At 42.7% G+C, this 27,757-nt stretch overlaps 1 protein-coding gene across 2 annotated transcripts in view; it reads right to left on the bottom strand.

The window, feature by feature from the left end:
- GEMIN5 (gem nuclear organelle associated protein 5) overlaps window positions 1-27,757 on the bottom strand; it is a 68,564-nt gene continuing 40,807 nt past the window's right edge. The window contains exons 17-28 of one of the 2 annotated variants that reach the window (XM_053567099.1): window positions 26,492-26,605; window positions 25,949-26,071; window positions 23,568-23,666; window positions 23,019-23,156; window positions 21,176-21,323; window positions 16,028-16,147; window positions 14,847-15,057; window positions 9,565-9,816; window positions 6,683-6,845; window positions 5,539-6,043; window positions 2,395-2,491; window positions 1-1,695 (exon numbers count right to left, since the gene is read on the bottom strand). In XM_053567099.1, the coding sequence (XP_053423074.1) occupies window positions 1,528-1,695; window positions 2,395-2,491; window positions 5,539-6,043; window positions 6,683-6,845; window positions 9,565-9,816; window positions 14,847-15,057; window positions 16,028-16,147; window positions 21,176-21,323; window positions 23,019-23,156; window positions 23,568-23,666; window positions 25,949-26,071; window positions 26,492-26,605 (2,138 nt within the window). In that variant the 3' untranslated portion in view covers window positions 1-1,527. The remainder of the gene's footprint in view (window positions 1,696-2,394; window positions 2,492-5,538; window positions 6,044-6,682; window positions 6,846-9,564; window positions 9,817-14,846; window positions 15,058-16,027; window positions 16,148-21,175; window positions 21,324-23,018; window positions 23,157-23,567; window positions 23,667-25,948; window positions 26,072-26,491; window positions 26,606-27,757) is intronic. The other variant, XM_053567100.1, reaches the window with a different exon arrangement.

Consider the following 27,757-nt stretch of genomic DNA (forward strand, 5'->3'; position numbering starts at 1 on the left):
GAAGAAGCGCACCCTTCTACCTTTATCCTAGACCATGATTTTCTTTTTCTTTTCCTTTTATTTTTTAAGACAGAGTCTCAAGCTGTCGCCTTGGGTAGAGTGCCCTGGCATCACAGCTCACAGCAACTTCAAACTCTTGGGCTTAAGCGATTCTCCTGCTTCAGCCTCCCAAGCAGCTTGGACTACAGGCGCTTGCCACAATGCCCGGCTACCTCTTGGTTGTAGTTGTCATTGTGGTTTGGCAGGCCTGGGCTGGATTTGAACCTGCCAAGCTCTGGTGTATGCGGCTGGTGCCCTAGCCACAGGCACCGAGCCTGGACTATGATTTTCTTGTCTAGCAAATTGGATATGATAGAAACATTTTTTTCTTTCTTTCTTTTTTTTTTTTTCGAGACAGAGCCTCAAGCTATTGCCCTGGGTAGAGTGCCGCGGCATCATAGCTCACAGCAACCTCAAACTCCTGGGCTCAAGTGAGTCTCCTGTCTCCTCCTCCCAAGTAGCTGGGACTACAGGCGCCCGCCACAACGTCCAGCTATTTTTTGGTTCCAGCTGTCACTGTTGTTTGGCGGGCCTGGGCTGCATTCGAACCCGCCAGCTCAGGTGTATGTGGCTGACGCCCTAGCCACTTGAGCCACAGGCGCCAAGCTGAAACATTTTTTCTTGACATTATTCCACTATTTAAATAACCAAAGGAGAATAAGGACTTAGAATTAAATAGTATTTAGGGTCCTATTGTGCTAAAGCTGAAGCCCAATAATCCAAAAGTCATAAATGCAAAATTAGGAATATGCATTTTTTCTTCAAAGAATGTCTGTATCTTTAAGAACCACTGAAACAGTAGTTTTGTCCAAAGTTACTTTTTTGCTATCAATCATTTCTTATAAAAAGGGAAAATGAAGGGAAAACATGTACGTGGATCAGCTATTTGTTCTAAAGTTTTTAGTAAGTGATTGGTCCAAATAAGCAATTACATAAAACAATAAGACCAAAGTTTCAACCTAAGTTCAGACAACATAAAGATTCAACATGATGGGTAAGGCCTACTTCACATTCAAACTTCAATCTTTGAAAAATAAGACGGAGCACTTAGGTTAACAAAAATAATTTAAAAAACCTATCTAATAATCATGAAATGCAGAAACTCTAACTCAAGAATGACATGTCTATAATCAGGCGAAGTATTTGTAAGAACATAACACTTTGGGTAATTACAAAAGCTCCACTCTTTGGGTGAAACCTGCCTAAGGCTCTAGAGAGAACCAACCACTCTGTGCGTGTTAGTTCTGAATAACTACTGCTGGCTCTTCATGATCTCTTCCAGTAGAAAACCACAACTGAGTCCAAAGTTAGATTCCATGGTGTCTAAGGGCAGACAGAGTTAATTTGTACTTAACCCTCATTTCTATTATTTTGGATAACTGTAAAAAACATCCAGAGACCAGAGTGAATGTCTGGTGAGGTAACTGCAAAGGTGAAAGGTGTTAAATGTTTAGAATCTGGCACAGTTTCTTCAAGGTCCTTGAAAGTTCACCTGCAGAAGGGCTGGCGATGTCTTTGGTAAGCTTTAGTGTTGCCATATTTCTGAAGGAGCTCTTGGGCTTGTTGCTGCATTTCCTGGGTCACAAAGTCAGGATACTGGGACTTGATGTGAAGCAGGACGAGGCAGCACTCTAGTACATCAGGGAAGGGCCAGGCCTGAAAGATGATATAAGGATGAATAAGGAAGGATTTGCAAAAGCCACAAACGCCTGCACAGAAGGAACCAGTAACTCAGACTCATCTGCTCACATGTCTCAGACACAGCTGAGCCAGTTCTGTTCTAAGGCAATGTCTTGTCTTTTTTTTTTTTTTTTTGCAGTTTTGGCCGGGGCTGGGTTTGAACCGCCACCTCCAGCATATGGGGCCAGCGCCCTGCTTCTCTGAGCCACAGGCGCCATCTGTCAATGTCTTTTCTTGTTGGTCATCAGAAATGATACTCAAAACTATGATCGCTTCTGGGTTGTCCTTTCCAAATGATACAATCTTCTTCCAGAGCCCCATTCAAATCAACCCAAATAATGATGCTTCTATTAATACTGGGACCACAGCCAATTAGACCTCTCCATCTGTAAGCTGTGAAATACCAGTTTGAATTTTTACTTTTATCTCCCAACTATTAAATTTGTTTGGGTTTTTTGAAGACTGAGGTATAAAATTGCTTGTGTGATCAACAATTCTCTCACAAAACAATCTAGCTTAGCCAAAGGTAACTGGTTTCTAAATTTCTAAGCATAAGCAAATGGGTTGAGATTTAGAAACTGAATAGAGAAATAGATGAACTTTTAAGAATGTGATACATTCAAGTGATAACACAAAAAAGTCATGTTTCACCAAATGAGCTGCTATAAATCTTACCTTAATACTCTCAGGAAACTTAGCCATTCTCTCATTTGCTTCTGTAAGCCTTTTGGTTAATTCAGGCAGAGAAATTGACTCATGTTTTTCTTCTTTACTAGTTAAAAAAAAAAGGTACAAGTCTTATGTCTTGCCCCAGGTAACAATGTAAAACTCAGCATCTTAATCATTTTTTTTTTCCCCTAGAGACAGTCTCATTTTATTGCCTTTGGCAGAGTGCTGTAACGTCATAGCTCACAGCAACCTCCAACTCCTGGGCTTAGGCGATTCTTCTACCTCAGCCTCCCGAATAGCTGGGACTACAGCACCCGCCACAATGCCTGGCTATTTTTTTGTTGCGGTTTGGCCAGGGCCTGGTTCTAACCCGCCACCTTCGGTATATGGGGCCAGCGCCCTACCTACTGAGCTACAGGCGCTGCCTTAATCATTTTTAAATATACAGTTCAGGCAGTGCCCATAGCTCAGTGGGTAGGGCACTGGCCACATACACTGAGGTTAGTGGTTTCAAACCTGGCCTGGGCCTGCTAAAGCAACAATGACAACTATAACAAAAAATAGCTGGGCACTGTGGCGGGTGCCTATAGTCCCAGTTACTTGGTAGGCTAAGGCAAGAGCATCACTTAAGCCCCATAGTTTGAGGTTGCTGTGAGCTGTGATGCCACAGCACTCTACCAAGGGTGACATAGTGAGACTCTGTCTCAAAAACAAACAGTGGATTAAATACAGTCATAATATTGTGTGACAATTGCCACCACTCATCTCCAGAACTCTTTTCACTCTGTAAAACTGAAATGCTTTTTTTTTTTTTTTTTTGAGAGTCTTAAGTTGTTGCTCTCGGTAGAGTGCTGTGGTGTCACAGCTCACAGCAACTTCAAACTCTTGGGCTTAAGCAATTCTCTTGCCTCAGCCTCCCAAGTAGCTGGGACTACAGGAGCCTTCTACAACACCTGGCTATTTTTTGGTTGCAGTTGTCATTGTCCTTTGGCGGGCCAGGGCTGGATTCGAACCTGGCAGCTATTGTATGTGGCTGGCACCTTAGCTGCTTGAGTTACAGGTGCTGAGCCAAAATGCTATTTTTATAACTACTAAACAATAACTTCCTATTCTGCCTCCCTCCAGCCTCTGGCAACCACCATTTTACTCCTGGCCTCAAATGATCCTACACCTCAGCTTCCCAAAGCATTAGCATTATAGGGATGAGCCACTGTATCTCCAGCTGTTTTTTTTTTTTTTTTTGATAGTGGACAATCCAATAGGTATGAGGTGGTAATTTTAATGTAGTTTTGATTTGCATTTCCCTAATGTTCAGTGATATTGAGCATCTTTCCATGTGCTTATCGACTCTTGGAGAGAGATATCTATTCAAGTTCTTTGCTCATTTTTTTTTTTTTTTGAGACACAGTCTTATTATGCCACCCTTGGTAGAGTGCTGTACCATCACCGCTCACAGCAACTTCAAACTCTTGGGCTTAAGCAATTCTCTTGCCTCAGCCTCCCAAGTAGTTGGGACTCAGACGCCTGCCACAACACCAGGCTATCTTTTTCCATTTTTGAATCAGTCTGTTTGTTATTATTCCTAGATAACTTAATATCTCATTTTATAAATAAAATTCCTTTGTCACCTCCAGTCTTTAAATATAAAGATCAAGAGAAGGCAATTTAATGTGATGTGATACAAAGTTTTCAGGATACAGTATTATTCCTCACTATTTTCCAAACTCCTTAGACACATAATCACAGAGAAAATTTAGAACCTTTAGGGAATTTGACTTCAGCCAGTGCAGGTTGTGTGAAACTCTGTGAGGAATGGTCAAATAGAGCCAGGGGGATCTGGGGATGCAAACTTTTGGGGGCAGAGTGTTTTAAGCTTCTCAAAAAGGTCCTATGATCTAAAGGGTTACAGAACTCTTTAGCACTTTTCTTTTGCAGTTTTTGGCTGCAGCTGGGTTTGAACCCGCCACCTCCGGCATATGGGGCTGCTGCCCTACTCCGCTGAGCCATAGGCGCCACCCCCTCTTTAGCATTTTTCTTGGTATAGAAAGCAAACCCAAAAAGCTGCTTAGAGTGTGACTCATAATTTCAATGGGAATATTGTTAGAGGACTAAAAATGAGGGCTTCAAAGCTTCTTAGTTCTAATTTTTTATTATTTTTTTTAGTTCTAACTTTTTAAATTAGTAAAAATAACTTTACATTTACTGATCATACTAGTTACTGTGTTCTAGGTCTTGTGCAAGGGGACATACTCAAGGTAAAAGAAAATCATCAAAACAACCAAACAGGCCGGGTGTGGTGCCTCACACCTGTAATCCTAGCACTCCGGGAGGCCAAGGCAGACAGATCCCTTGAGCCAAGAGTGAGACCCCGCTCTAAAAAATAGCCAGGCGTTGTGGCAGGCACCTGTAGTCCCAGCTACTTGGTAGGCTGAGGCAAGAGAATTGCTTAAGCCCAAGAGTTTGAGGTTGCTGGGAGCTGTGACAACACAGCACTTTACTGAGGGTGACAAAGTGAGACTCTGTCTCAAAAAACACCACCACCAAAAAAAACAAACAAGCAATAATTGTTAATCACAGCCAGCCTCCCAAGACAGTGCCCTGTAATAATGCAAGTCTAGCTCTATTATTGATTGGCCACTGGCTCCTTTTCTCTACCTGGCCCATTTTCAATATAAGTGGTAACATTCTGATCACTTGGGATTTTCTCAGTTCAGCAGTTTTGTACACTACTCTTTTTGTGTGTGTGTTTTTTTTTGTAATAGTAAAGAACAATAAAAAAATAATGTTTTCATTAATGATATAATAAAGCAGCTCCACATTTTACATGACTGATTTTTTTGAGAAGCTACTTAGGGCACAACGGTAGGAGTTTATGATATAATTGTTACTAACAATATATGTGATTTTGTTTAATTTCTAAAACCACTATGAGGAAACTAAAGCTCAGAGACATTAAGAAACTTGCCTGAGGTCACTCAGCAAGGCCAGGATTAGAACCCACATCTGACCCCAAAGCCTGTGTTCTAATCCTCGTATTATGCTGCTTCCAAGTGACACCTGATCGACAGCTTCATGTATTTATTTTGACCTAATTCCATGAGAGTTGAGCAGGACATTTTCATTTCATCCTCTACTTGCCACAGTACTTACCACTGGCTCTGACCAGAGAGGGACTGCTCTGCTTCCTGTTCAGGTTCGTTCTTATCTAGACCATTCACCGTCGGCTTACAGAGTTGACTCTTCTGGTGTTGGCGGATCATTTCTGCCAATGTCTCTTGGACTTCAGCAATAGTTCTCTGTGAGCTTTGGAGACTGGCATGTTTTTCAGAAAAGAGTTCCTTACAAGTACTCAGCATTCGCTGACTTTCTTCTGTAAGCCTCAAGTTTAGTTCTGGAGGCCTGCTTGGCTCTGGCCAAGAAGCAGCTTCAGGGTCATTTTCTTCAGTGCTGGCACTGTCGAACTGCTGACTCTGCTCCACTGAAAGTGTTCTTCTGTGACTAGCTCTTACCCAGACACTGGATTTGGGGAAGGGCCTGGACAGAGACCACCAGAACTCATATAGATGCCCATAAATAAAAAAGGCCTCCAGACTTTTGAAAGCCGGTGTGGCGGGGGACTGATGGTCACCCAACTTCTCTCTTAGGTGGTCGCACCCTTGAAGTAGAAGAAAAGGAAATTGTACATTTCTTTATGTCTCAGAAATTTGGATTCTTGCCCTCATGTTCTATTTGCTATCACTTAAGAGGCAGACCCCAAGAAAAACAGCAATGTGATCCATGGCATCACATGCTTTTTGCCAAAAGCTGTTTGTAGCTAAAACATTTCCTGACTTGAGACCATGTCCTGCTATGGGCCAGAAACTATTCAAAGAATGATAGTAGAAGTATTCCATTCATCTTTGAATACTCTGGCGCCACACTGAGGTAAGATTACACTGTCTTTGAAAAATCAAAATTATTTAGTTCAGAGTCTAGCCATGTAGCTTAAGGAATCACCTTTTTGCTGTGCTTTTCTGCTCTTGCTAGCTTGTGACTACATTCCTATTTCTTTCTCTCTTACACTGTGTAAGTGTGTAGGAGGCAAGAAGGTGGGTACAGTCAGGTAAATGGAAACACTACAGTAATTCTGGCTCACTTCTTAAAAGCTTGGGCAAGAGGATTCAGACTTTTTACTAAAATGACATAACTGGCCAATCTCCACCTTTTCATAAACTAGGCACCCCCTGTGCCACACCATTCATAGTCCCACTGTCCACTAGTGAGTGTGCCCCAGGCAGAGGCACAGATCATTTACCTTTAGGGAGAAAGGCTGAGTGCACTTCCTGCATGATGGTGAAGTTCCCTGAGTCATAGCTCCGAACAACAGCCCGAAGCAGCGCTTGCACAGCCTTGTCCCAGGAGGCTACCTGTTGGCTCAGCACTGCCAAGGTCAAGTCATGGCAAATGTGAAGCAGGAGCTGGAGAAAGGAGCAAGTCTCAGTTAAACATCCACCCACAGCAGGCACCAAGGATGATGCTACACTGATCCCATTAATTGCCCTTGGAAACAAGTATACAACATTCACACCATAAAGTGTCATCCTATGTCTTCAGTTTTGCTTCCTCATTAGGAACTCATCTAGCTGCACGGCAACACACCGGTCTATTCACTCTGAGAAAATGCCTTGACGTTTGCATTTGATAAAACAAAAAGTGAGTTTCTGCAACTAAAACGTATGATTTAAAAAAGTGTGTATGGGCAGAGCCTGTGGCTCAGTGGGTAGGGCGCAGGCCCCATATACCGAGGGTGGCGGGTTAAAACCTGGCTCCAACCAAACTGCAACAAAAAAATAGCCGGGTGTTGTGGCAGGTGCCTGTAGTCCCAGCTACTCGGGAGGCTGAAGCAGGAGAACCGCTTAAGCCCAGGAGTTAGAGGTTGCTGTGAGCAGAGGGATGCCACGGCACTCTACCGAGGGCAATAAAGTGAGACTATCTCTACAAAAAAAAACCCATAAAACAAAAACAAACCGAAATGTGAAGTATAATTAAGATAAAATTAATAATTTAGGTCTACAGTTTGATAGTTTTGACAAATATATAAAATCAAGACATAGAACATTTATTTACTTATTTATTTATTTTTTTGTAGAGACAGAGTCTCACTTTATGGCCCTCGGTAGAGTGCCGTGGCCTCACACAGCTCACAGCAACCTCCAACTCCTGGGCTTAAGCAATTCTCTTGCCTCAGCCTCCCTAGTAGCTGGGACTACAGGCGCCTGCCACAACGCCCGGCTATTTTTTGGTTGCAGTTTGGCCGGGGCCGGGTTTGAACCCGCCATCTTCGGCATATGGGGCCGGCGCCTTACCGACTGAGCCACAGGCGCCACCCTTACTTATTTATTTTTTGAGACAGTCTCACTGTGTTGCCCTCTGTAGGGTGCCGCAGTCTCCCAAGTAGCAGGGAATACAGGCACCTACCACAATGTCCAGCTCATTTTGGTTGTAGTTCTCATTGTTGTTTGGCAGGCCTGGGCTGGGTTTGAACATGCCAGTTCTGGGGTATGTAGCTGGCACCCTAAATGCTGACTACAGGCGCTGATCCAAGGCACAGAACATTTTATGGCTCATAACTGTAATCCTAGCACTCTGGGAGGCCAAGGCGGGTGGATCACTTGAGCTCAGGAGTTCAAGACCAGCCTGAGCAATAAAAAAAAAAAAAAAAAAAAAAAGGCTCTGCGCCTGTGGCTCAAGTGGCTAAGGTGCCAGCCACATACACCTGAGCTGGCAGGTTCGAATCCAGCCCAAGCCTGCCAAACAACAACAAGGATGGCTGTAACCAAAACATAGCCGGGCGTTGTGGCAGGCGCCTGTAGTCCAAGCTACTTAGGAGGTGGAGGCAAGAGAATCGCTTGAGCCCAGGAGTTGGAGGTTGCTGTGAGCTGTGATGCCATGGCAACAACTTGAGGCTCTGGCTCAAAAAACAAACAAACAAACAAACAAACTAGCTGTTGTGGTGAGTGTGTATAGTTCCAGCTATTCAGAAGTCTCAGGCAAGAAAATTGCTCAAGCCCAAGAGTTTAAGGTTGCTGTGAGCTATGATGCCATGGCACTCTACCCAGGGTGATAGAGTGTAACTCTATCTCAAAACAAAAACAAAAACATACATATAGAACACATGTGACCCCATATGTTCCTTTGTAGGCAATCCCTTCATCTCACCCTGATCATTTTTTTCTCTTTAATTTTGTCTTTTCCAGAGTTCATATAAATGGAACCATAGAGTATGTCATCTTTTGTTATCTTGGTTCTCTCACTGAGCATAATTTTTTTTTTTTTTTTTGAGACAGAGCCTCAAACTGTCACCTTAGGTAGAGGGCCATGGCATCACAGTTCACAGCAACCTCCAACTCCTGGGCTCAAATTCTCCTGCCTCCGCCTCCCAAGTAGCTGGGACTACAGGCACCACCACAACACCCGGCTATTTTTTGGTTGCAGCCGTCATTGTTGTTTGGTGGGCCCGGGCTGGATTCGAACCCGCCAGCTCAGATGTATGTGGCTGGCGCCTTAGCCGCTTGAGCCACAGGTGCCCAGTTTCATTTCTTTGAGTGAAATATCTAGGTAGTGGGATTGCTGGGTCATGTGTATGTTTATCTTTATAAGAAACTGTAAGACTATTTTCCAAAATGTACTGTTTGACAAGTCTCATTTCTCAGAAATATAACAATGTCCCCTCACTTTAAAACAAGAAGCAAACTGAGATGTACTTAAAGTGAAAAGGGCAGTTAAAATAGATCAACTTAATCTCTGTCTCATCAGGGATACATTTTACAAACAGTAGCCACTAAAATAAGCAAGCTGCAAAATAATATGACACAGGAGTTGTTTTTGGTGAGCTAGGGAAAGGGAACAAAATTGAGGAAGGAAACAAGAGAAACTTCAATTTTACTGTTTTTTTTTTTAGTTTTTGGCCAGAGCTGGGTTTGAACCTGCCACCTCTGGTATATGGGGCCAGCGCCCTACTCCTCTGAGCCACATGCGCTGCCCTTATTATTATATAGTTTTTATATTAACCCCCCCAAATAAAAGTCAAAACAAACCTCCAATGAATATATAACACCAGAACATGCTACAAAGCAAAAATAAAATGTGATGATGTGCTAATTACGCTTGATGAGTACTTATTTTCTGATGGGGTACCTGTTTGGATGGTGTGTTATTGGTAGCAGATGGATACTTGATATGCTGCAGTTTCTGGAAGGCTGCCTGATACTGCTCTGGGGTGTCAAGGCTGAAGACACTCTTCCACACTGTGGTCACCCTCTCCACGAAGGGCCCTTCAGTGCCTGCAGTCCAAGAGTGATAAGAGGAGGAGCTTTTGCCCTCTGAAAGCTGCTTTTCCTCCAGATGTCTGGACAGTAGCTCAAGAAGACAAAACACTAGTCTCTGGCCCTGGATCCCAACAACAAAAAAGAGGAACTGTTACACAGGAAAAGTGCTGTCTAGAGAACAGTTCTCCAATATACTCATCTTTGCTTCTGTAGCCACCAAACCCTTAAATTGCTTGCCCAATTTAAAACATGTGAAGGGGGACAAGCAGGGTGATCTAGAAACATTTTCTTCTTCTTCTTTTTTTTTTTACATGGTTCTTTCTCTCTTTTATTTTTAAAAAGAAAAACTCAGAAGCACCAGATTTGTATAAAGGAGGGTATGCTAGAGTGGTCAGTTTTGCTTTATGACTTACGTGAATAATTTTTTTTTTTTTTTTTTTGGCCGGGGCTGGGTTTGAACCCGCCACCTCCAGCATATGGGACCGGCACCCTACTCCTTGAGCCACAGGTGCCGCCCATTTTTTTTTTTTGTAGAGACAGAGTCTCACTGTACCGCCCTTGGGTAGAGTGCCGTGGCGTCACATGGCTCACAGCAACCTCTAACTCTTGGGCTTACGTGATTCTCTTGCCTCAGCCTCCTGAGTAGCTGGGACTACAGGCGCCCGCCACAACGCCTGGCTATTTTTTTGTTGCAGTTTGGCCGGGGCTGGGTTTGAACCCGCCACCCTCAGCATATGGGGCCGGCGCCCTACTCACTGAGCCACAGGCGCCGCCCTGCTTTATGACTTACGAAGGAACATGTGTGACCCTACATATATGTACACACCCATACATATATATATATATCCCGAACCAGCAACAGGACTGTTTATATTGCAAGTAAATATTACTTTTTCTTTAAAAAAAAAAGGTAAAAGAAAAAAAGAAAGCAGAATGCACCTTGTGACCACAAGTCCTCAAAACTAAGCTCAGGAAGAATCGAGAAAGAAATCATTCTAGGCAGAGTTGTCTAGTCCTGGAGACCCTGACTCACCTCTTTCTCTTCTTGCCACTTTTTTCTTTTCCAATTTAAAATAAATAAGCACTCATTATTTGTATATAACAGGGCAGATAAGAATAAAGTCTTCCCATTCTTTAAAACTTTTTGGCTCAGAGCATTTCTGTTATCATTGGCCTCCAATGGGCAGATAGCAACTTCCTCTTGTGAGCACAGTGCCTGGGGCTTCCCTGAGATCACCAGCTGTGGGGAGAGAGAGGGATCCCCAAGGGACCCTTTCTCCTTCACTAAGGATACTTCTCAATCTTCTGGGGCCTCTCTCCTTTACTAGGGATCCTTCTTCCTCTGTGGAACCCTCTCTTTCACCTGAGGGCCCCTCCTTCATGTGGGGACGAGTCTCCTTCTGGGACCTCGTCCTCCCTCCAGGCTCCTCATTCCTCCACAGGTTGGAAGTGTGAGCCCAGGCTGTAGACCGCTCCCCTCCAGCTCCCTCTCCCCAACATGCACACCACTACCAAATTGTCACAGTTTCCCATCCCTGGCCATCCACAATCACACTGCTCTGGGAGACCTAAGGCTTGGACATTCTCTCCTTTCCCCATGGCCTCTAGGCGCCAGGTCTAGACTGCAAGACTGTCTCAAAAATCACCAAAACTCCCTTCCATTTCCCCTTAGTCAAAAAATTAAGGTAGGGAGGACTAGACTCTGAAAATTCAGAGAGATATAAAGAGAAACTAAAGAAACAGTTGCAATCTGGGCATGAATTCTGGTGGTCTGTCTGTCCAAGGCTGCCCTTGTAGTCTGGTGGCAAAGCCATCCCCTCCCTCCCCACTGGAGGGGAACAAGCGCCAGGGCTGGTTAACAGGAAAGGGGCAGGGGTAAAAGGCTAAATTTCACACCAGAGTCACCCAGAGAGGGGTTCCTCAGGCAGGACAGAGGTGCTCTCCCTGTTTGGTGCTCCTGGGAGAGGAGCTCTCCAGCCTTCCAGCCCAGTATACCTCTCACACCGGCCAGCACCTTTTGCTGCTGGAACCCAACTCAGAGGTTCATTGCGCATGCAGGCTCACAGGGGGGTGGGATGCAAGAGTGTAGGATGAGTCTGCCCCCCAGCAGCCTCTGGCTGCTTTTGCAGGGCAGGCCAGATGTTGTTGGTCTCAAGGTGGAGCAGCAGGTGGCCCCCACCTGTGCCTCCTCCCTGCAAGTGCAATGACTGGTTCCCGCAGGTTGGGAGGTGGTGAGGAGTGGTGGTACATAAGCGACATGTGGGCATGTTTCAGGGAACCCACTAGGATCCCCTTGTGAGTAAAATGGAGGAACTCTTTCTCAACCTGGCTCAACCCTCTAGAACATCTCCAGGCCTTTTGCCCAAGTGACCCTGAAGCTCCAACCACAACCTTGAACACAGGCTGGCCCTGTCAGTGTTCATGGGTCGTATTCATGAGGGTCAGCCCTTATGTGCAAAATGATTTCAGCCCTCCAATGGTCAGAAGGACTGAATAAGATGATGCACCTTTATGCATATGGTTAGGGTTAGGCTGCCTCATGTGCTCAGCAAGTGTTGGTGTTTAGGTGTAGTTTCACACTTTCATTATTATTGAGTCTGTCCCAGAGCAGGACCTGCAGGAGATGGCCCCCGTGGTGAGCTCCTGAGCAGGCTCCACAGCGGGAAGGCCATGTGGGAGATGGCCGGGATGGAGTGACAGAGGGCTTGGGAAGCCAAGGTGTGTCAGTGGCTGACAAATGAGAGCCAAGTGGAGCTCACACTGGGAAAGGTGAGAAAACACAAATTGGCTGGTTGTGCCTTGGCAAGAGAGGAGCAGGTGGGAGGTGCAGTTGAAGGGAACAGCAAAATAGGCCCCTGTTTCTCCCATGGGGTCCAACCCAGTTCTAGAGCTGAAATGACCAGTACAGTGGCCATGAGCCACCTGTGACTGTCCAGCACTGAAAATGTCACGAACAAGAGCGCAGATGTTCTTTTAAAATTTCCAAAGTGAAGCCTCAACCTGAAGAACTTTTGATAAGGTGTCTGTGCCATTTCTTCTCTCACAAAGTGTCCCAACATCCTCCCTACTGACCTCCCAGTGCCTATAGGGTCACAGGATAAAAGAGGCAGTGCCAGTCATCTGGGCCCCCAAAAGTGGAGAGAAAGAGCAGTCGCCATGGATCCCACCTGGGCAGGGTAAGAGACCGAAACTGGAGAGACCTAGAAACATTTTTTTCTTTGAGGCAGAGCCTCAAGCTGTTGCCCTGGGTAGAGTGCCATGGCATCATAGCTCACAACAACCTCTAACTCTTGGGCTCAAGCGATTCTCCTGCCTCTGCCTCCCAAGTAGCTGGAACTACAGGAGCCTACCACAATGCCCGGCTATTTTTTGGTTGCAGCCATCATTGTTGTTTGGCAGGCCCGGGCTAGATTCGAACCCGCCAGCTCAGGTGTATGTGGCTGACACCTTAGCTGCTTGAGCTACAGGCGCTGAGCCAGAAATATTTTCTAAGTGTCTTTTGGGGGGAGAATTCTAACCTTGGAGACCAAGAAATCATTTTATTACATGGAACCCCAACTACAGCCCTACCTACTGTAACTTAAACCCCATACAGGCCAGCCACTCCAGGCTTGTGGCCCAGTTTGTGAAAAGATGGGCTGGGCTATATTAGGTTCTCCGTGGTTAAACCTCAGACTCAGGAATACAGAAGAAAAGCATGACAGACACGAGTAGATCCAAGAGCTGTGGCAGGCATTATGGGCCATATTCAAGTAGGGTTAATAGAGGAAATCAGTTGGTAGCAAAGAGAAAACTGGAAAGCCTTTTATTCTGCAGATTTTCAGTTACCTTGAGATTTCTTATGTATCCCTATAATAGTACTGTCTCAGTTAAGCTTGAAAGAGTCTCTGTTGCATATAGTATAAACTTACAGGTTTTCTTGCTTTGTTAAGGAAGCTGATTTACAGAAAAAATAAAATTGTAAAAAACCATTCTGGAAATTTTTTTTGGTTGCAGGTAAATTAAAATTGCTCTAGATTTAGTCATTTTATAAATCATATACCCAGTGGCACTATCCTTCAGGGTGTACTACTTTTGCCTCCATTTTTATTTTGCTATTCCCAGAAAGCTTCCTCCCTCTGTAGCATTTTCCTGGACTGTGCTAGGGGAAGAACTTAAAAAGCTCACGTTGCTACCTGACAGTCATATAAAATAGAGCAAATAGGCTGGGCATGGTGGCTCATGCCTGTAATCCTAGTACTCTGCGAGGCCAAGGTGGGTGGATTGCCTGAACTAACGAGTTCTAGACCAGCCTGAGCCAGAGCAAGACCCCATCTCTAAAAATAGCCGGGCACTGTGTCAGGTGCCTGTAGTCCCAGCTACTTGGGAGGCTGAGGCAAGAGAATCACTTAAGCCCACGAGTTTGAAGTTGCTGTGAGCTGTGATGCCATAGCACTCTACCAAGGGTGACAAAAGTGAGACAATAAAATAAAATAGAGCAAATGGTCACATGTTTTAGAAACTAGGTTACAGAGAGCCAATGCTTTAAAAGTCGTCTTAATTTTGATATGTCAGAAAAGGCAGAGGGGGTAAGTTACTCATTTTTAACTAGATGGAAACAATCATTTAAAAAATAAAACATTTCCATCCCCTTTCCCTTTTTAAACTTACAGTTAAGGGGTGGTACAGGCAGAGTGTTATGATTTCTGTTAGAGGCCATCTATTCTCTCTCTTTAAGGAAGACACTGTTGATGACATCAACGAAGAAACCCAAGCCAACTCCAGGGCTGGGCTGACTAAAGTCTATTCATAGATGTTTTGTACAAACTGATAAGCAATGGGAATTACTGTGGATGACCACATTATCTCTTACTCTGAACATGGCAACTAACAAGCCAAAGCACTTCAGTGCTTGCTGACACTGAAGTGTCCAGCATGGCCAGGGCTTGCTGGATACTTCTTTTTTTTGTGGTTTTTGGCCGGGGCTGGGTTTGAACCCGCCACCTCCGGCATATGGGACCGGTGCCCTACTCCTTGAGCCACAGGCGCCGTAATACTTCTAAGGATAACTGCCAAAGTGGTATAGCTTGTGTGACTATTCACTTGGATTTGACTAGAAAGGATTTGAGAAACTTTTTTCTTAAATACCAGGAGATGAAACAACAGACTGACCTGTAGACTTTCATGCAGCTGCAGGGCTTCCTGGGCTCCTACCCAGTTCCTGGCTAGAAGCAGCTCTTGGGCACATCTGAGAGCCAGAGAAGCAGACAACTCATCCTCTCCTACGACTGCAGCCAACTCTGCAGCTGTTCTGAGTGATGCTGCATCCCCCTTTTTGGCCAAAACTTTGGCTGCATCATAAGCAGAAGTGGCCCCTAAATAGCTATAATACAAAGAAAAACCCCCAAAAGTGTTATGAACAGATCCCCTTATCCCACCCCTCAGACAAGTGAACCATTTCTTTCTGTCCATTTTGCCTCATGTTCCTTCCTGTGGTCCCAGATGCGCCGCTGCCTCAGGTTGCTCCTATGACCGTCAGACCAGCACAGGGCAGGGTGTGAGAAACAATATTGAACATATTAAGGACAGAAGGAGCCTCAACACATGCTGAACTGAACTCAGGAGTCATTCTTTCTCACTTCCCTCATTAGATGGCATAAGCCATTGTTAAAAAAAGTGTGCAATTTTTGAGCCTGCTACTAAACTTTCTCAAACAATTATGGTGATTTTATTTTATTTTTTTTTTGTAGAGACAGAGTTTCACTTTATGGCCCTCGGTAGAGTGCCATGGCCTCACACAGCTCACAGCAACCTCCAACTCCTGGGCTTACGCGATTCTCTTGCCTCAGCCTCCCGAGTAGCTGGGACTACAGGTGCCCGCCACAACGCCTGGCTATTTTTTGGTTGCAGTTTGGCCGGGGCCGGGTTTGAACCCGCCACCCTCGGTATATGGGGCCGGTGCCTTACCGACTGAGCCACAGGCGCCACCCAATTATGGTGATTTTTATTTAAATAAATCAGGAGGTAGATCTTGATGAGCCTTATGAAACTAGGTTGAATAAACAGATCTTTTTTTATTTTCTAGCCATTTTTCCTCCATCTACTTTTTTTGTTTGTTTGTTTTTTTTTTTGAGAGATAGTCTCACTCTGTTGCCTGGGCTAGATTACAGAGGTACAATCATAGCTCGCTGCAGCCTTGAACTCAGGAAATCCTCCTGCTTCAGCCTCCTGAGTAGCTGGGACTGCAGGCGTGAGCCTCTAAGCCTGGCATTAACTTACTACTTTGACCCTTGTCTTGTTCTTCCTGGCAGAAGCTCTTCTACGTGTGGATGCACCGTCTCCCTCAGGCTTACCACTTGGCTGCCACAGCGTAATGGCCATCTCTTTCTAGGATGGTTCCCCAGCTCAGGTACAAGTCCTTCAGGACTGGATCATCTGGGCGCAGCCGGGCCTTAGCAATTGCAATAGCTTCCCTAAAAGGAAGAAAAGACACTTCAAACAATTTGAAAAAGCTCCTCTGTGTAAGGCACCTAGGGCCTTCAAATAGTCCCTAGGGGACTATTTTCTTTTCTTTTCTTTCTTTTTTTTGAGACAGAGTTTCACTATGTCACCCTTGATAGAGTGCTGTGCTGGCACAACTCACAGCAACCTCAAACTCTTGGGCTTAAGCAATTCTTTTGCCTCAGCCTCCCGAGTAGCTGGGACTACAGGTGCATGCCACAATGCCCAGCTATTTTTTGGTTGCAGTTGTCATTATTGTTTAGCTGGCCCGGGTCAGGTTTGAACCCACCAGCCTTGGTGCATGTGGCTGGCACTGTAACCACTGTGCTAGTGGTGCAGAGCCTAGGGAACTATTTTCTTTCTTTTTTTTTTTTTTTGAGACAAGAGTCTCACTTTGTTGTCCTCGGTAGAGTGCTGTGGCGTCACAGCTTATAGCAACCTCAAACTCCTGGGCTTAAGCGATTCTCTTGCCTCAGCCTCCCAAGTAGCTGGGACTACAGGCACCGCCACAACACCTGGTTATTCCTTCCTTATAGTTGTATTGTTTGGTAGGCCCTGGGCTGGATTTAAACCCACCAGGTCTGGTGTATGTGGTCAGCACCTTAGTCACTGAGCTACAGGTGCCGAGCCAGGACTATTTTCTTAAGTGTTGCAAATTAAAAACACATGCTGTATTCATTTCTTCACCTGGGTCAGCAGTTCTTAAAGGTGTGGTCTGAGGATTCCTGAGGTTAAAACTATTTTAGTTATAATGGGTTATTTGCCTTTTTTACTATGTTGACATTTGCACTGATTGTGCAAAAAGCAATGGTGGGTAAAACTGGCATCTGGGCAAGAATCAAGGTAGGCTTTCATGGCTAAAGAAAAGATAAATGTCCTCAATGAAACAGTAAAAATTACTAGTTCTACCAACTCCCTCAAATCCACCTCACTTTTATATTCCATGTGACAAAATGAGAAGAACACATTGTGTTCTCTGCTGTACCTCGAGGTACAACGGCTGTCTCTAGCAAAAAACATGTATAAACACACTTTCGGCTGAACCAGTTGCTTTTTCATACAATCTCATTTCTTCTCAAAAAAATGGTTAGCAGATAAATAACAATTATACAGCCCTGGGTATCTGGCAGACACTTTCTCAAAAACAAACAAAGCCTACCCCTTCATGGAAAACAATAGTTATCTGTTACCAATGATTAAAATTAAGTTTTCTGCCAGGTGTGAGGGCTTCAGTCTGTAATCCTAGTGATCTGGGAGGTTTAAACAGCAGGACTACTTGAGCCCAGGAGTTTGAGATTACAGTGGGCTATGATCATGCCACTGCACTCCGGAGTGAAACCCCATTTCTATAATGAAAAAAAAAAAAAAACAAACCCAAACGTTTAAGCCTTCCAGTGAAAATTAGAATTTTAGGAAACTTGAACCTGACACTTTCGGCTTGAGAGCTTCCCAAAAGTTAGAATTTTCTGATGAAATTGGAGATATTAAGGAATGTAATTTTTTTCCCGACATTTTACAATGAAATGTGTTACCAATTTGAAAGATCTGTATAACTCAGTGAACAAATATTTTCCAAGTGACATACAACTTCTGAGTTGCAACCAACATAAAATTGTAGACCAAAACAATCTAGAGAAAGCTACATATATATATATATATATTTTTTTAAGACAAGAGTCTCACTCTGATGCCTAGGCTACAGCAAGGTGGCATCAGCTCCCTGCAATCTTAAACTTCTGGGTTCATGTGATCATCCTGCCTTAGTCTCCCAAGTAGCGGAGACTACAAGGAGCCCTCCATGATGCTTGGCTAATTTTATTTTTTAGTAAAGACAGGGTCTCACTCTTGCTCAGGCTGGTACTGAACTACTGAATGCACGTGATCCTCACAGAGTGCTAGGATTATAGGCAGAAGCCACTGTGCCTGGCCAAGATAGCAATGTTTAAAAAGGATTCTGGGACTTCCACGTCCAGCCATGATGGAGTAACTGGGACCAGAACTACCCACCTCCCACAAACTACAAAGCTGGACAAAATGCAAATAAAACAACTGATTTCAGGCACTGGATGACAGACAGTGAAGTGCCATCCCTACAAGAAGGGAAAAACACACAATGTGGGCCTTATCATGACACTGACTTTCTGCCTAAGGCCATTTTCCTAAGGGGAATCCTAGCAGAACCTCAGGAGTCCCACTAACTTGTAGAGAAGAAACACCTCAAATTTGAGGGGCAGGATATGAGGAAGGAAGAAATTATCCAGAGAAAAAACTCCGAAACTCTGCATGGGATCCCACTGAGTCCTTGGCTAAACACAAAGCCATGTATGTGTAGGAAACTCTTTAAACAAAAAATGATTAGGAACTGTAACCTGATTAATTTCCAGGGCATACTCAGGGCCTGGAAACACCTGTGTTTTGACATGTTGAATACCAAGGCATTTAATTAAAACATCAGTAGGCAGGAGGGCCAAACTAATTCTAGAACATGAATTCTAAGCTTGCCCTAACAAACCTTAAAAAGAAGCCATGAAAAGATGAAGTTGATCCACAAATAACTTTACTACTTGCCAAAACAAAGTTCAACACTCTTTTAAGGATGACGACAAAACCAAAACAACACTGACAAAAAGAAAATCTCACCAGAACATATCATATCAAATTGCTAAAAATCATTGATGGAGAAATTCATAAATAGCCAAAGAAAAAATACCAAGTCCCTACATAACAAAAATAAAAAATAAACGTAGTAGTCAAGGCAAAAAATGCAAGCCAGGAGATCAAAATGACATCTCTGAAGCACTGAAAGATAAAAACTTCCCATCTAGAATTCCATATATACTAAAAAGATTTTTTAAAATGAAAGTGAAATTATAGACTTTTATAGACAAATAAAAATTGCAGGAATTTGTCACCAGCAGAATACACTATAAAAATAAGTTGAAGTTCTTCAGGTGAAGGAATTAATATCAACTGGAAATTTGAACTTACATTAAAGAGTGAAAAGTGCTGAAATAAGACTGAGGATTAAAAATAAAAATATTTATAAATCATTAATTGAGCAAAACTACTATTGTGAAGTTATAACATGTATCAACATCAAAAATACGACAACAATAGCAGAAAGGAAGGATACTATTATATACATTAAGTGGTACAGTATCATTTGAAAGGAAAATGATAAATTAAAAATGTTTTAGTTGGTTAAAAAAAAGCAGGAAAGAAAAAAAGAATGAACAAATGTGACAAACAGAAATCAAATAGCAAAATGGTAGTTTTAAACCAACCACATCAACATTTATATTAAACATAAATAGTCCAATTTATTTATTCATTTAATTTTTTTCTTTGAGACAGAGTCTCACTATGTCGCCCTGGGTAGAGTGCAGCGGCATCACAACTCACAGCTACCTCCAACTCTTGGGGTTAAGCGATTCTCTTGTCTCAGCCTCCCGAGTAGCTGGGACTACAGGCACCTGCCATAATGCCCAGCTATTTTTCTGTTGTAGTTATCATTGTTGTCTAGCTGACCCGGGCCGGGTTTGAACCTGTCAAACTGGGTGTATGTGGTCGGTGCCCTACCCACTGAGTAACGGGTGCCACCATATTTATTTATTTTTTTGAGACAGAGTCTCTCTATGTCACACTTGGGAGAGTGCCGTGGCGTTACAGCTCATAGCAACCTCAAACTGTTGGGCTTAAGCGATTCTCTTGCCTCAGCTCCCCAAGTAGCTGGTACTATAGGCTCCCGCCACAATGCCTGGCTTATTTTCTGTTGTTGTTGTTGCACTTGTCATTGTTTAGCAGGCCTGGGCTGGGTTCGAACCTGCCAGCCCCAGTATATGTGGCTGGTGCCCTAACCACTGAGCTTCAGGCATTAAACTGAAATAAATCCAATATAAAAGACAGAGATTAGGCTGGGCGCGGTAGCTCACGCCTGTAATCCTGAGGTGCGTGGACTGCTTGAGTTCAGGTGTTCAAGACTAGCGTGAGCAAGAGAGAGACCCATCTCTAAAAAAAAATAGCTGAGCATTGTGGCAGGTGCCTATAGTCCCAGATACTCAGGAGGGTGAGGAAAGAGGATCACTTAAGCCAGAGTTTGAGGTTGCTGTGAGCTATGAAGCCATAGCACTCTACTGCTCTACTGAGGGTGACAAAGTAAGACTCTGTCTCAAAAACAAAAATAAAACTAAAAAAGGGCAGAGATTGTCAATCTCAATAAAAAATAAGATTCAAGTATGTTGTCTATATAAATATTTTCTCCTTTTGTTTATGGGTATATGTATTGTAGTGGAAGAATGTATGTGATGAATGCTTGGGCAGAAAGCATTCATACCAACATCAGGGAGACTGGCTACTTCTAGAGAAGAGAAAGATGAGCACAGAATTGGGGAAAGGAATTTCAACTAATTCTAGACTGTTATATATATATTTGTTTCTATATAAGTAACATTTATATATATATGAAAAAATACATATATGTTCCTCCCCCCAAGACAGTCTCACTCAGTCACCCTGGGGTTGAGTACCATGATGGCATTATAGTTCACAGCAACCTCAAACTCTTGGTCTCAAGTGATCCTCTTGCCTCAGCCTCCCAAGTAACTGTGACCACAGGCGCCCACAATGCTCAGCTGTTTTTAGAGATGGGGTCTTGCTCTTGCCCAAGCTGGTCCGGAACTCCTGAGCTCAAGCAATCCACCTGCCTTGGCCTCCCAGAGTGCTAAGATTACAGGTGTGTGTAACTGTACCTGGCTAGAGTGTTATATATTTCTTTAAAAAAATAAGCCAAGTACATGGAAAATTTTGGGGTAGTGAGCAAGATTCTGCTCCCTCCCTTTCATAGGTGGGGATTAAAAAGGGAATTCCTTTTGTCAGTATTTGTTTTATGCTGTTTCCTCTATTTGTGTTACTTCACAAATTTTCATTTGTTTTATGCTGTTTCCTCTATTTGTGTTACTTCAACAAAAAAGTTTAGATTATTTCCACATTACCATACAGACCTGTAAAAATGGTTTGATTTAAGCAGCTCCACAGCTTCATACACTTTGTGGATAGAAAGTAGGTGAGAAGCAGCCTTGACATACTGATCTTGAAAACACAGCTGTTTGGCAAAAGCTTCCACCGCCCACAGCCATACATGGTAGCCAGCTGAAAAAAACGAAAGATGGTAGTTAAAAAAAAAAAAAAAAAGATTAAGAAAAAAAGCAGGTATATTTGGGTTGAAAAATGCCTTGTTTTCTTAGTCAATTCATTAAGTAGAACACTTTGATACGAATTCAGCTGCCATTAATGATCATCTGTTTCATCTACCTCTCCCTTGACATCTGAATTCTGAAATATAAATCGTTTCTTTGATTATTTAATACATACAAAATAGTACAAAACTCCAAAGATACAAAAGGGAAGGGAAGTCCACAACAGTGGTTACTAGTCTTGTCAGGTGGAGACAGTAACTAGAAGGGAGCCCGAGAGAAACTGTTATGTTTATTTTATACGGGGGTGCTGGTGGTGGTGGTGGTTACAAGGGTATATTCAGTTTGTGAAATTCATTGTAAACTCGTGATTTTGTACTTCTCTTTCTGTATGTATCATACTTGAATAAAAAGATAAAAAAAAAGCAAACTCTGAGCATAGCAGATGAAAAGTTTCCTGGTTATCCTGGTACTCTCCTACCACACTTCATCCAAATTTCTTTCCCTGTAGGCAACATCAATACCATTTCTTCTGAAACCTTTAGAAATACTCTATGAATATACAACCATATAAATGTGTATACACAAATGAGTATCTGAGAATGAGAATATTTATTCTATTGTACATCTATATTTTAATTCTTTTAACTTACTATACTTTGGAGCTCTAATACATGTCAGAATGCACAGAACTGCCTTCTTCTTTTGGTATCTGTAGGGGTTTCTACTAGATGAGTGTACACAATTTAACCAGCCAATTGAGTTCAACTCAATTGAACATAGAGATACTTGAAATCTTTTGCTATTACAAATTCTGCTACAGTGAAAGTTCACGTATATTTATCATTTGGCATGTGTAAGCATAATTAGATAAATTTGGATAATTAGAATTTATGAGCCAAAGGTTACATGCATTTTTTTTTTTTTTTTTTAAAGAGGTGGGTCTTGCTATGTTGCCTAGGTTGGAATTTAGTGGCCATTCACATTAGTACAACACAATATACAAGCATAAGCTATAGCCTTGAACTCCTGGCTTGAGTGATCCTCCCATCTCAGCCTCTAGAGTAGCTGAGACTACAGATGTGTGCCACTGCATTTAAAACTTAATAGATGGGGCTGGGCGACCGTTGCTCAGTGCTTAGGGTGCTGGCCACATGCTCCAGGGCTGGTGGGTTTGAACCCGGTCCGAGCCTGCTAAACAAACAAACAAACAAAAAAATAGCCGGGAGTTATGGTGGGTGCCTGTGGTTCCAGATACTTGGGTGGCTGAGGCAAGAGAATTGCTTGAGTCCAAGAGTTTGAGGTTGCTGTGAGATGTGACACCAGGGCACCCTACTGAGGATGACAAAGTGAGACTCTGCCTTAATAAAAAACAAACAAAACTTATCAGATAGTTTTGCCAAATTTTTCAATTTTAGCCAAACTGTTCTTCAAGAAGCTCTTGTAATTAATCTTTTGCCATGATAGCACGTCAGTGACCTGTCTTTTTTTTAAGTGTTGCGTTGATTTATACGTTAGTCACTGCAAACAGAATCAGCTTTAAATCTAACTATATTTGTAAATGATTTCAGTCTTAAGACTGGTACTTCTAACAGCCATCTGTAGTGGATATGTCCTAGAGGTGATAGAGCTTTTGTTGGAAAAAACATACCCACAGGTGCCATAGCCACAAGATTGTCTGTCAGCTCCCCTCTTTCTGCTGCAGTCTGGAGAACACCTTTTAGATCTCCTTTCCAAAGCATGAGCTGGTGAAATAACTCAGGGTGGCCATTTTCCAAGTGACCTTTTCCTGTTTGAAAGAGAGAGAATGCTTAGAAAATGTTTCAGAAACATCTGTCTCCACTGACCTCTAGAAAAAGGTCAGATAAAAGAGAAGAATAAACTCTAAAATGTGCAGTCACTCACGGATGGGTGTGAGTCATCTACTAGAGTGATTATAATGGGGTCTGATGCCCACTTGGCCACTTGTCCACCTACCCACCTTCACTTGCACTAAGACTGAAGAGTATATACTCAGGATCCTATGATGATGCAAAAGGGTGTATAAGAATATGTTAAGTCAAAGAGCTCAAAGCCCAGTTAGTTGACATGGAAAACTAACCATTATAGTACCAAAGGATAGCAGCCATAAAAGAGGGGCATACAATATGTTAGGAAAATATAAAGATGAATGCGATTATGTTAATTGGATTTGCCTCACCTTCAATCTCAATCATTCTGTACAGGGTAGCCCTATCTGTGAAAAGCCCCAGGTGAAATCTTTCCTCAAGATCAGCAGACACATCCTCATTTAGCTCTGCTAATTTAAAAGGACAAAGAAAGAAATTAAAAAAAAAAAACAACAACAAAACCAGATTAAAGTCATTACTGTTACAATACAGTTATTGTACTGTTTTCTGTACAATAACTTCTGAACATATGTCTAGAACACCTACTTCAGATACTGGGAAAATTGGAGCTCTGTACCCTCATTTACTCACCCCTGCAGTTAGAAAGGCAACAAAGTATTAGAACATCTAAGACTTTAAACAGTTTTACCAATGTGGGGAGGTCAGGGACCCCCACATCCTCACCTTGCCCCAATGGTTTGCAACTATTAAGCTCAGCCTTGACTAAATTGAATAAGACAATTTAGTTTATAGTGTGCTCAAAGAAGATTGGGGAGAAAAGGAAAATGTTACAAACCAACCCAAAATTTCTAAATATTTAATTGCTGCAACAAACAAACAAAACATTAAAAAGTAAAACACTGTCCTTTGTCAGGAACAGTTGCTCATGCCTGTAGTCCTAGTACTCTGAGAGGCTGAGGCAGGTGGATAACCTGAGCCCAGAAGTTCGAGACCAGCCTGAGCCAAGAGCGAGATTCCCCTTCTATAAAAATAGCCAGGAGTTGTGGCAGGCACCTATAGTCCCAGCTACTTGGGGGTGGCTGAGGCAAGAGGATGGCTTGAACCCAAGAACTTGAGGTTGCTGTGAGCTATTACGTCACAGCACTCCACAGAGGGCAACAAAGTGAGAACTGTCTCAAAAAAAAAAAAAGTAAAACAACCTTATTTACTGGGACATACCACAAGAGGATTCAATACCCACTTTCTGCTTTTAAAAAGTTAATTGAATAATTTTTCAATAAGGGAAGTAATGTTCACTGTGTAAGTTATAGAAAGTCTCTGCAAAGCTCCAAAAAAGAAGGCTTTATGTATAATAAAAGCATAAAATGTCTCTGGCAAAGCACAAGAAACTGATAATAGTTTGATTATGTAATATATACAATATAGTACAAAATTCAAGATATAAGGAATGGAAATCTAGGACAGTGATCACCCTTGTTGCGGTGGGAGGAGACAGTGATTAGGGGAAAGAAATAGAAGACTGGGAGGGAGATTTACTTTCTTTTCTTTTTTTTTTTTTTAGAGAAGGGATTTCCCTTTGTTGTCTAGGCTGGTCTCAACTCTTGGCCTCAAGTGATCTCCCACTTCAGCCTCCTGAATTGCTGGCATTATAGGTGTTACACCATTATGCTAGCAAGGGATTTACTTTCTTCTTAGACGGTTTTCATTTCATTTTATCATATGCATCCCTTTTCAATATGTAAAAATAAATATTAAAAAACTTGATTAAATGCGAAAATAGTGGGCATTAAATTAGGGCTCTGAAAACAAAAACCAAAAATGCTTCATAATGAAAATTCCTCTAAAATAAGAAATTCTATCCTTTTTTAAAGAATTGCCATATTATGGGTATATTTTTAATAAGGAAAAAATTTTTTCCCTCATAAAGGCACTGTGCAAAGGAGAAAAATAGCTGAAAGAGTCTACTCATGCTGAGATAGCTAAGTCAACGTATCAATTCTGGCACATACATAACTAGGAACAACTAGATTTAAAACAATAAAAACAGCAGTACATCTCAAAGGCACTGGTAGTGAAGTGATGACAGGTCAGAGTGAAGAGTTTGGCAGCAGAGCAAGGGGGAGTTGAGGAAAGGGAAGGCTAGAAAATAAAATAAAAATAGAATTGTATCTGGGAGGCTGAGGCGGGTGGATTGCTTCAGCTCAAGAGTTCAAGACCAGCTGGAATAAAAGCAAGACCCTGTCTCTAAAAATAGCCGGGTGCTGTGGTGGGTTCCTTTAGTTCCTCACTTGAACTCAAGATTTTTTTTTTTTTAAGGGACAGAGTCTCACTTTGTCATCCTTGGTACAGTGCCATGGCGTCACAGCTCACAGCAACCTCCAGCTCCTGGGCTCAGGTGATTCTCTGGCCTCAGCCTCCTGAGTAGCTGGGACTATAGGTGCCCACCACAATGCCCAGCTATTTTTTTGTTGAAGTTTGGCCGGGGCCGGGCTTGAACCCACCACCGTTGGTATATGGGACCAGTACCCTACTCACTGAGCCACAGGGATGCCCTGAACCCAAGAGTTTGAGGTTGCTATGATGCTATGATGCCATGGCACTCTACTGAGGGTGACAAAGTGAGATGCTGTCTCAAAAAAAAAAAAAAAAAAAAAAGTTTGACACTTTTGTTGCTCATCCATTCAAAAATACATAAATGCCCTTCCCAGGCCATGGAAACATGTTTTTATACCTTTGGAGTGTTTTGCAGTTGCTAGTACCAAACAGTCCTGATGAAGCTCCTCTTTGGACCTGTGGTCCAGGCTTGTACTTAGTGGAAGCATGGAACGAGCTTTTCTCTTCTTGATTAAGGTTTCTGTAATGTAAAGAAAAGTACAGACCATCAGAAGGAGAGCTGATCAGAAACACCAAAAGGAATGCCTACTGTGTAAATGTAAATTACTAGAGAGATTCTACTGAGCACAGAAAGTTCCTACTTCTGTACAAAAGCCCCTTTCAAAATAAATTAGCTGGGGGCAATGTTCACAAGAGACACAAAAATGCCCTTGCTAATATTCCCGATGCAATATGACCCTGACTACAAAACATTTCAATCAAGCGCTACAAAAATGTTCAAAAGCATGACCCCAAATTGAAACATAATCAAAATACCTACAAATATTTAACACGTAAAAAAGCACCCCAAATAAAAACTATCTTACTTTGAGTTTTCATCTGCATATAATATTTTAGGATGCTTTAAGAAAACACTGTATTTTGATTACTAGATACCAACCTGTTTTCTCTTTAGGTGGCTCCTTTTTCACTAAAGTGACTTTGTTATTAATGGTGACTTTTGACTTTTCAAAGCCTGAAGAAACTGCAGTGGAGGTAACTGGTTCTCTAGAAACTATATCGCGGGGGAAAAAGAAAGGAAAAAAGTTTGGGATAAAAACAATGTAAAATCTATTAAATAGTTCTTTTTAAAAATTAAGAGCTATTCCAGGCTTAGCAATACAATCTTATCCATTACCAAAGCATGTGAGATAAAGTGCATTGGAAAGGAAGCACTTCACCTCACAAACTTGTTGCGTTTTAGGAACCTTTGTTTAGAATTTTGACTATCTAAGGAAAAGTTACAAGCTTTTAGCCTCTTCAACTTTATATCATAAGCTCAGTAGTTCCCAAACTTTGATCAGGTGACAAAAGTGTTTTTTTTACTTATTTAGGTCACAAAGTACTAATTGCATATTTAATTACACTAACAAGGAATAACCTTATTACTAAGGAATATTAAGTGTATGTGATATGAAGTCATTATTCTCAGCGCACGAACTTTTTAAAAAACAAGCTGTTGATACAAAGGGGTAAATGACATTTTGTGCAGACATTCTGTGATAGAAAGGCTTCTTTCCCCCCCACCCCCCCCTTTTTTTTTTGTAGAGATAGAGTCTCACTTTATCTCCTCGCCCTCGGTAGAGTGCCTGGCGTCACAGAGCTCACAGCAACCTCCATCTCCTGGGCTTAGGCGATTCTCTTGCCTCGGCCTCCCAAGTAGCTGGGACTACACGTGCCTGACACAATTCCCGGCTATTTTTTGCAGTTTGGCCAGGGCCAGGGCCGGGGCCGGGTTTGAACCCGCCACCCTTGGTATATGGGGCCAGCACCCTACCCAATGAGCCACAGGTGCTGCCCTTCTCTTCCTTTTTTAACAAAAGAGATGAGGTCTCACTTTCTTGCCCAGGCTGGATGCAAACTCCTGGGCTCAAGTGATCTCAGTAGCTGGGATTATAGGTGCACACCACCAAATCTGTCTAGAAAGGCTTTTCATTTATTTATTACTTATTTTTGCGAGTCTCAAGCTGTCACCCTGGGTAGAGTGCCGTGGCGTCACAGCTCACAGCAACCTCAAACTCCTGGGCTTAAGCGATTCTCTTGCCTCAGCCTCCCAAGTAGTTGGGACTACAGGTGCCTACCACAACACCATGCTATTTTTTTTGGCTGCAGCTGTTATTGTTGTTTTAGCTGGCCAGGGTGGGTCCGAACCTGCCAACCTTGGTGT

This window comes from Nycticebus coucang, chromosome 17, assembly GCF_027406575.1.
Source record: "Nycticebus coucang isolate mNycCou1 chromosome 17, mNycCou1.pri, whole genome shotgun sequence".
In the NCBI taxonomy this organism is placed as follows: Eukaryota; Metazoa; Chordata; class Mammalia; order Primates; family Lorisidae; genus Nycticebus; species Nycticebus coucang.